This window comes from Nothoprocta perdicaria, unplaced genomic scaffold (assembly GCF_003342845.1).
Source record: "Nothoprocta perdicaria isolate Ctin4 unplaced genomic scaffold, notPer1 scaffold_251, whole genome shotgun sequence".
Classification (NCBI taxonomy): domain Eukaryota; kingdom Metazoa; phylum Chordata; class Aves; order Tinamiformes; family Tinamidae; genus Nothoprocta; species Nothoprocta perdicaria.
In genome coordinates, this window is record NW_020455479.1 from 556,048 (window position 1) to 564,871 (window position 8,824).

At 69.5% G+C, this 8,824-nt stretch overlaps 2 protein-coding genes across 3 annotated transcripts; one reads left to right on the forward strand and one right to left on the reverse strand.

Annotated features, from left to right (window-relative positions):
- On the forward strand, window positions 1-2,551 carry SIGIRR (single Ig and TIR domain containing). The gene is made up of 9 exons (XM_026040220.1): window positions 1-44; window positions 204-390; window positions 465-595; window positions 697-837; window positions 1,020-1,163; window positions 1,265-1,367; window positions 1,486-1,636; window positions 1,893-2,067; window positions 2,192-2,551. The coding sequence occupies exons 1-9, from the start codon at window positions 38-40 to the stop codon at window positions 2,371-2,373; spliced, it is 1,221 nt and encodes a 406-aa protein (XP_025896005.1). The 5' UTR covers window positions 1-37; the 3' UTR covers window positions 2,374-2,551.
- Window positions 2,552-3,046: 495 nt separating this feature from the next.
- Window positions 3,047-8,824, reverse strand: PKP3 (plakophilin 3). Of its 2 annotated transcripts, none has more exons than XM_026040250.1 (13): window positions 8,596-8,824; window positions 8,061-8,137; window positions 7,330-7,979; window positions 6,884-7,007; window positions 6,431-6,635; window positions 5,884-6,058; window positions 5,533-5,650; window positions 5,209-5,376; window positions 4,663-4,848; window positions 4,194-4,347; window positions 3,769-3,961; window positions 3,239-3,326; window positions 3,047-3,082 (listed from the first exon to the last, which is right to left on the reverse strand). In XM_026040250.1, the coding sequence occupies exons 1-13, from the start codon at window positions 8,822-8,824 to the stop codon at window positions 3,047-3,049; spliced, it is 2,403 nt and encodes an 800-aa protein (XP_025896035.1). The 2 variants fall into 2 exon arrangements, with proteins under 2 accessions (XP_025896035.1, XP_025896034.1); XM_026040249.1 differs by having other exon boundaries at window positions 8,061-8,129; window positions 8,579-8,824.

Here is an 8,824-nt window from a genome sequence, read left to right on the forward strand (position 1 = left end):
GCGGCTGGGCCACGCGCCGCCTGAGCGAGGGGACGCCATGGCGGGTAGGGCTTTGCGTCGAGCCCCGCTCCCCACACTGGCCAGGCAGCACAGCCACCACCCAGACCCTCTCGGCTCCCCCCGTCTCCTCCAGACCCACGCCAGTGGGAGAGCCCCTTTCCCCGGGACGGCTCCCGCCCGGCTTTCCRCTCTGCCCCCCGCAGGCCTCTGCAGTGTGGCCCCCGAAATGGTCTCCCCGGCCGCCAACGAGACCCTGGAGCTGGCGCTGGGCAGCCGGGCGGCGCTCAACTGCACGGCGCGCTGGGCGGCCGGCGGGCGCTGCGAGCTCCCGGTGGCCTGGGCCAAGGACGGCCGCTGGCTGGACGGCGGCAGCAGCCGCGACACCGCCTGGTGAGTGGCCCCGGTGCCCCGCGGGTGGACGGCCGGGCGCCGGCGCCGCTCGCTGAGCGCTGCCCTTGCGCCAGGACGGGCCTCAACGCCTCCGAGCGCCTCCTCGCCAGCRTCCTGCAGGTCAACCTGAGCCGGGAGGGCGACTTCGGCGTCTTTGCCTGCTGGCTTGGCAACGCCACGGCCACCTTCACGCTGCGCCGAGCAGGTGCCGCCCGGGACGCCCAGGGGGGCGGGAAGGAAAGAAAGGGGGTCCCACGAGGCCGGAGGCGCCGGCTTCCCCCCAACCTGCCGGCCCTTTCCGCGCAGAAGCCGCGGGGCACGTGAGCGCGGTGCTGGCGGCCCTGGCCGTGCTGGGGCTCCTGGCGCTCTTGGCCGCGCTCTACGTCAAGTGTCGCCTCAACGCGCTGCTCTGGTACCGGGAGCGCTACGGGGAGCTGGAGATCAACGGTGAGCTGCCGCGGGGGCCACTGCGCACCGGGAGCCGCGCTCCGGGGCTGCTTGCACGTGCTGCCTTGGTGGGGGCCCCTGCAGCACCCCGCTGGGGATCCCCTGGGTGTCCCAGCCACCGGGGCCAGCTCCTCCCTAGCATTCCCTCCCATTGCCGGGGCCCCGCTGGGTGCTCGGCGCAGACGGGAAGCTCTACGATGCCTACGTGTCCCACACCAACACCCCCGACGACAAGAAGTTCGTGCACTTCATCATGAAGCCGCAGCTGGAGAACCGGCACGGCTACAAGCTCTTCCTGGACGATAAAGCCATCCTGCCCAACTCGGGTAAGCAGGGGCCGCAGTGCGGTGCCCGCTGCGCTCGCCAAGGGCAGGGATGAGCCCGGAGCACGTGCCGATGCCCCGCCACTCTGCTCCCGCTCTCGCAGAGCCTTCGGCCGACCTCATCATGAACGTGAGCCGGTGCCGGCGCCTCATCGTGGTGCTCTCCGTGGCCTACCTGGAGCGAGAGTGGTGCAACGGCAGCTTCAGGTGAGAGCAGCATCTCCCGCTTGCTCCTGACGGGACATGCGCTGGAGGCTCCCACATTATACCGGATTTGAGCAGCGCCTGGTACTCTGACATCCTTCCTCCTGGTCCTGCCTTGCAGGGAAGGGCTCTGGAGGCTGCTGGAACTCTCCAAGAGACCCATCTTCATCGTCTTTGAGAGCCAGTGCCGGGACGCGGTGCAGCCAGCCGTCAGCCTCCTGAAGCAGCACCGGGGCGCCGTGGTGCTGCTCGTGTGGCGAGCCAGCTCCATGGTGAGCTCCGCTCGCTGCCCTTCTTGGCCTTGGGCTGAGACCCGCAGTGCTGTGGCCGTGCGCGGCGTGGTGTCGTGGGCGGCACGGCCCAGAAACCTCCCGCGTGCCCCTTGCACCGTCTACGCCTCCTTGCTGGGCTCCTGGCTCCACAGGGAGCACTTGGAGCTCTAGGAAGTCTCTCCAAGCCCCATCCGTGTGGTGCCAGGGCCTGGCTTTCCCTCCACGCGCCTCTTCCTTTCCTGCCTGCCCCATGCAGACCCYGTCATCGGACTTCTGGAAGGAGCTGTGCCTGGCGCTGCCCCGCAAGGTGGCTTTCCGGGCCACCATGGGGGACCCGCAGACCCGGCTGCAGGAGGACAAGGACCCCATGCTGGTCCTGCACAGCAACGACCCGGAGAGCCGTGGTGACCCGCACCCCGATGGAGACCTGGGTACGTGTCCTTGCCCCGCTGCTGCTCCTGCGGGGCTCCGTGTGTGCCGGGGACGGGGTGCCGCTCTCCTGCCCCGAGCAGACCCTTCGCCCTGGCTGCCCGGCGCATCTCTCCCTGCTTCCAGGCCTGCGAGGGTCCCTGTTCCGAGGGCTGCCGCCGCCTCGCGTGAGCAGCCTGCTGGCAGCGCCGGAGCGGGCGCAGCTGCGGGATGCCCGGCGCCAGGACGTGGACGTCTCGGACCTGGGCTCGCGCAGCTACGCTGCCCGCACGGACTTCTACTGCCTGGTGACCGAGGACGACGTCTGAGGCAGGGCTGCCCGCAGCCCTGGCCTCGTGCTGGAACCAAAACTGGGACACGGCCTGGGAGAGAGCCGGGGCCAGCGTCTCCTTCCCCATTCGCCTCTCCCATGGGACTGGCTTGCGGGAGGGGACAGCCCTGTCCTCACCACAGTGCCCGTGCTGTGGCCTCCGCCAATGCTGGGCTGCCCTCTTCCCTCACCACGGCTGGCAGGGATGTTCCCCCCAAACTGGGATGACGGGGACAGGCTGGAAAGCACCGGAGTAGCCGCGGGCAGCCACACTCCCTCCTCCCGCCGGCAATAAAGCTGCGCCGCTCGGAGCAGGTCTTGTCCGTGCGGAGCTGCTGCTGCGCGGCAGGGCGCTGGGCTTTGCACGAGGACCCCGCTTCCCTCCCGAGCGCGGGCGGCACGCGGACACCGTGGGAACGGACACCTTTTTATTTGGGACAGGCCGCGGGGCGGCCGCGCGCCGCCGTGCCCGCCTACTCCGTGCCCCAGCGCGGGTGCCCTGCACCGCTGCGGCACCCCAGGCAAAAAGCGAACCCGCCACCCGCCCCGCGCGCAAGCACAGGGAGCAGCAGGGACTAGACTACGAGCCGGGTGCCACGGCGAGCGGCCTTCCTGGGGGGAGAGCTCAGTCCCTCCTCCTCCTCCTCCTCCTCCTTGCCCGGGGCTCGTTCTTAGAGGCTGAGGAAATCCTCCTTGCGGTAGCCCTTCTGCAAGAGAGCAGGCCCCCCGTCAGCCATCCTGCTGGGGACACCCCTTTCCCCACGGCGCCGGGACTGGCTCTCAGGGCCCCAATGCCCACAGGGGCTCCCCGGCAGCGCGGAACAGTGGGGCCGGCCTGGGGGGCGCGGCGGGGCGGCACGTACCATCTTGAAGTCCCGGTGGAGCTTGGTGTATTGCCACATGTTGCCCAGGAGGCTGGCGGCTGCTCTGGAGGACTTCTCGTGGTCCGAGCTAGGGGGGCACAGAGGACACAGTGACTTTCGGGCAGCACCAGGCATGAGAAGGTGCCTGTGGGGCACGGGATGGTGCCCATCACCASAGAGGGCACCGCCCCATGGGGATGAGGAGGTCCTGCAGCTGGGAAGAGGCAGAAAACCGAAGGCTGGAGCCCACCAAGCCTGGTAGGGGAACAAATATTTCTAGMCTAGACAAGAAGAATCCAGACACGGTGGGCGAAGTCCTGAGGAGGTGACAAAGGGTCGGGTGGTGGCCATGAGGACACCCTCAGAGGGATCAAGGGGGCTTGCAACAACAAGCCTTGGGGGCTCTGGTTGTGGCTCTTCTGCTTCATGGACAAGCAGGAGCAGGGGAAGGCAAGAGAGGATCTTCACTAGGTCCAAGCTGGGACAGTGGGGCCCGGGGGAGGCTGGCAGGGCAGGCAGGGAAGTCCCACCTGTCCCTTCTCTTCTTGATGTAGAAGAGCTTTCTGAGGCCGTCGAAGTAGACGATGTCGCGGGCGGCCATGGGGCTCTCCACCACCAGGTTGTTGAGCACCGCGATGATGTTAACGATGACGTCGGCGGGTGGCGACTTGTCCCCGACGCCGCCCGGCAGCTTCTCTATCAAGTGGCTGACCACCTTGGTTGCTGGCAGGCCAAGGGGTCRCGTCAGGGCTGGCAGCCCAACCCCGCACACCCCCAAACCTCTGGCCAAGGACCCATGGGGCAGTGCCATGGGCATCGCCAACCCCCAGCCTCGYTCTCCTGCTGTCTCTGCAGAGACAGGGAGTGGATCGGCCTGGAGGGCCGTGGGCCAAGCGATGGAGGCAGCCGCCTGGCTCCCCCGCAGCGGCCCCGGCCCGGCCCTCCCGGCACTCACACATCTCATCCTTGTTGCGCGCGTGGCGGGACAGGTTGCGGATGAGCCCCGTGAGCGAGCGCAGCTGGTGGTGGTCGGCGGTGCGCACGCGGTCCAGCACGGGGTTCAGGATGCGCTCCTGCTCCAAGGCCAGCCTGCTCAGCACGCCCGCCCACTGCGGAGGCAAGAGCTCCCGTGGAGGCGCCGGCTGGCTCCCGCCGGCCGCCCGGCGCCGCCTCTCTCGGCCCGCGCTGCTCCGGGCGGGATGAGCCGCCGCGCGCGGTGATGGGCGTGCGGCGGGACGCCCATCCAGGCCCGCCTGTCCGGGCTGAGTAGGCAGTGTGGTGGCCACATCCCCGGGCAGGTGAGGCCGGGACGAAGCCGGGGCCCTGCCCAGGTGTGGCCACGATTAGCCGGACAATGGAGGGACGTGCCCCAGCCCGCGGCTGGGACAGGGCCAGGGCGGCACCGTCCCCATGGAGGGGCTCACCCTGCGGTCCCCGGCCGTGATGTTCTGCAGCGCCCCCGAGGCGGCCTCCGTCGTGTGCTTGTTGAGCTCGCAGCGCTGCAGCAGCCGGTTGTAGATGCCCACGATCTGCGGGTTCCAGAGCCACTCCATGCCCTTGGGGTCCTTGGAGACCTCGGTGAAGGTGACGATGTCCGCGCTCATGTAGTGCTGCAGGGYGCGGGGGACACCGTTAGACCGGCCACCCCTCTTGCTCCATCCCTCCTGCTCTCACACTGGGGGCATCACGGAGGTCCTTGYGCAGGGAGGCAGCAGTGCCCGTCCGCCCAGGCTGCGGCTCGCCCAGCTCGGCAGCTGCCCTCGATGTGTCACATCGCTTGGCACGAGGGGTTCCGCACCCGCTCCACCCGCCCCGCGTATGAGCGGCGTCTGATTCACCCTCTGCTGAGCTCACCCGCGTGTCCCACCCAACACGCAGGGCCCGCGTCCACCTCCGCCCTGGTGCCACCTCAGGCCCTGGCTACTCCTCAGTTGCTTTTCCACCTGAGAACAAACGYGGCCGGCACTGACCTCTCGCGCCTTCTTGCTCTGGGGGCTGAAACAGCCCACGAGCTCCCCCGTCATGGTGCTGTTGTTGTTCCTCCTGTGGCCCTCCAAGCGCTGCAGCGAGGATGGGGGCATCTCATCGTACAGGCGGTAGGAGAGGTTTCGCAGGACGCAGACGGCGTTCTCCACGCTCTGGGAGGACACGGGTTATGGGGCGTCAGTCTTCAGCCCACCARCCAAGGCCGAGTGCGAGGTGGCAGCCAAAACCCCTGGGCAGGGAGCAGCGACACCCCATGGAGGGCATCAAGGACAGCCCAAAGCCCCCRGCACGACAGGCCCAGGGCTCACCTTGTCCTCCGACTTGCCCACTTCCAGGGAGCTGTTAACGTAATGGATCATGGAGTCCACCAGCCCGTGGCACTCGCGCATCTTCTGCCGGGTCTGCTGGCTGGCAGAGCTGAGGTTTCTGCATGGCGAAAGCAGGTTATTAGCTGACCCAAGGGCTTGACCAGGCTTAGCCATGACACACAAGGGCTGTGAGGGACAAGGGCCCTTCAAAAGGGCTCTGAAGTCCTTAAGCACCGCCCTGGCACCCAACTGACACATCTCAGCGTCACCCAGCCTGCCTTTACCAGCTGGCCCTGGTGCTGTGGCCACAGCAAGGGGACTGGATTAAGGGAGCCAGCCCAGAGCAGGTACCTGAGGAAGCCTGTGGAGTTGTAGAAGATCTCTGCCTCAGAGGGGTTCTGCTGGATGACACCCGAGCCACCCAGRCCGGAGAGCGGGACCAGCACCAGGTCCGTGAGCTGCTCCAGCGTGTCCCGGGCCAGGCGGTCCTTCAGGTTGTCGCTGGAGGAGAGGTTCCACAGGATCCCTGCACCGACAGGGACACGCGGTGAGCGTGGCCGTCGCGAGGCGCTCGCTCGCGTCCTCACTGGGCTGGCACAGCCACGGGGACGTGATCCAAAGAGGCAGTGGGACCTTCCCTGGCAGCAGCCCAGCACCGCAACCACGTAGCCCCRCTGGGCAAGGAAGATGGACACAGCCCCACCTCAGAGCTAACCCCGGGGACCCACGTGTTCCCTCTGTAGACGAAGACATTGCTGCATTGGTCACTCTTGCTGCGCATTCTCCTTGCCCATCCTCTGGCTGGCCCCTAGAAGTGACTCTTGGCCTCAGCCCTAGGCAGGAGGACCACAAGCTCTCCCCGTTCCTGCCCCATGCCCACGCCGCAGTGCGCTCCGACCTGTGACGTTCTTGCGGAGCTCGTCGTCGGGCTCCCGCAGCGTCCGCATGAGCTCGTAGATGCCGTTCTCCTCCACCAGGGCCAGCTTGTTCTCGGCGTTGTCGTAGATGAGGTTGCGCATGGCGCCCGTGGCATGGCGCTGCACCTCCTGGTTGGGGCTGTTGAACAGCTTCACCAGCTTGGGCATGGCCTGGAGGCTGCGCGCCTGCGACGAGAGGGCCGGCCGAGGCTGAGGTGCCAAGCCATGGACGGTGCCCCACGAGGAGCGCGCCCCACAGATGGCCTCCCCACGCCATCCTGCATGCGCCCGAGGGACCAGCAGGCTGGGTTCTTGCCCAGAGGCAGCCCCCATATCCTTCACCCTCCCAGAGGGGCTTCCCAACAATGAGGAGAGCCCAAAGAAGGTCAATGGGAGGCCAAGAAGAAGGTCCCCTCTGGCTGCCGGGTGCCCACCTGCTTCTTGGCGTTGCCATCGCTGTAGCATTTGTGCTGGAGGTAGGCAGCGCCCAGCACCTGCAGGTTGGGGTCGCTGGCGATCAGGTACTTGACCGCAGAGGGCAGGTCGATGTCGTCAAACCTGAGGGACACAAGCAGCTGAGGAGCGGCCCACACAGAGCGCTCCCCGCTACAGRTCTCTCCATCTGCACCCCACCATGTCCCACTGGCATCGCAGAGGACACCCACCAGCCCATCTCCCACACGTCCTTCCCCAGGCATGGGAGCTTCCCACGCCCGTGTCTCAAGGGGGGCAGTGAGACAGGTCCCCAGCAAGATGCCCAGCCTCGGCCTGCMTCACCTCCACCTCCCACACCTTGCGAGGAGACTGCACAGGATGAGAGYCGCAGGAGCCCCGCGGCTCCCCACGGACCAGCCGAGCTGCCACGCGGGCCGCCACTCACCCTCCGGAGTGCTGGGAGAGCAGCGTGCCGAGCCCGTTGTAGGCGCCGCCGCCRTCGCGCTGGTCGTGCAGGTGGTGCCCGGCCTCGGCCAGGCTGCGGACCGAGGGGGCGCGGGAGCTGTGCTCGGCCGCGCCGCCCGCGTAGGCGCCGGCGGCGCCGAGGCGCGAGCGGTTGTTGCTCTGGAAGCGCTGCAGCGTGCGCATGGCGGGCGCCCGGATGGTGCGGCTCGGCGGGCCCTCGCCGCCGTCCAGCCACGCGCCGCCGCCGCCGCTGCTCAGCCGCCGCTCGAAGGTGTAGGAGCGCGCGAAGCCGCCGCCGCCGCGGTAGAGGCTGCGCGCGGGCTCCAGCTGCTCGGACACCACGCTGTAGCGGTCGTCGGCGCCGCGGGCCGGCCCCTCGGCCAGGCGCAGCGAGCGCAGCGAGAGCGTGTCGAAGCTGGGCCGCGCGCCGAAGGAGCGCTCATGGAAGGAGCTGGGCCGTGGCGGGGAGGCCGCCGCCGCCGGCCCGTAGGCGCCTGCGTAGCCCGTGGCCGGGCCCCCGTTGGCGGCGGCCGCCGGGCGCTTGCGCGGCGCCAGGTCCACGGCCGAGCGCGAGGACCAGCTGCTGGCGGCCAGGGTGCCGTAGTCGCTCCGGCTGGACGCCTGGAAGAGCTGCGGGGCAGGCGGAAAGGCAGTGGCGTGAGGCGGGGGGCGGCGAGGGGACAGGCCGGGGCTGGGGGGGCGGCTACGCACCGAGCCTCGCGCCTCCGAGCCGGCGCCCTGCGAGCGGGAGCTGAAGGCCGGGCGCAGCGTCGCGCTGGGCTGGCCGCCTGCGGAGGGACACGCAGCACACGGGCACACGTCAGCCTCTGGCTTCGGCTCCGGGACCCCCCAAACGCCGGAGCAGACCCCCCCAAAGCACCGACACCCCCCATGCCAGCGTGAAGAGGGAAGAAGGAGCCCCAAAAGCCGGGCTGGGGGGTCCCCACAACCCAGCTCCCGCCCCATTGCCGAGGCCCGCGGAGCCGCCGGGGCGGCGGCCGCTGCYGCCGCCGCCAAATGGAGGTGCTTGGAGAGCGGCCAGCGGCGGGAGCTGCCGCGTGACGCCTGCGACGGGGCCTGTGGCGGGCGACGGAGGGTGGTGGGGGGCGCAGCAGGGAACCAAGCAACCCTCCTTTCCCTTCCCTTCCTCTCCCTTCCCTTCCCGGGCAGCTCCCCAGCACCGCGGCCGCGGGGCGGGCCCGGGGTCGGCCCCCCGCGCCCGGCGGCGCCGCGATCGCGCGCCCACCTGCGGCGTCGGCGGCGAAGTCGAGGCCAAGCCCTGGGGGCCGGGGGGCCGCCTGGCCCTTGAGCATCATGCGCAGCCGGACCTGCTCGTGGACGCGGGCGCTGCGCAGCCGCTGCGCCTCGCCCGCCGCGCCGCCCCGGCCCTCCAGCTGCCGGTCCGAGGGCAGCGCCAGCGAGCACACGCCGGCCTCGGGCTGCAGGGCCGACAGGAAGAAGTTGCCCTCCTGCAT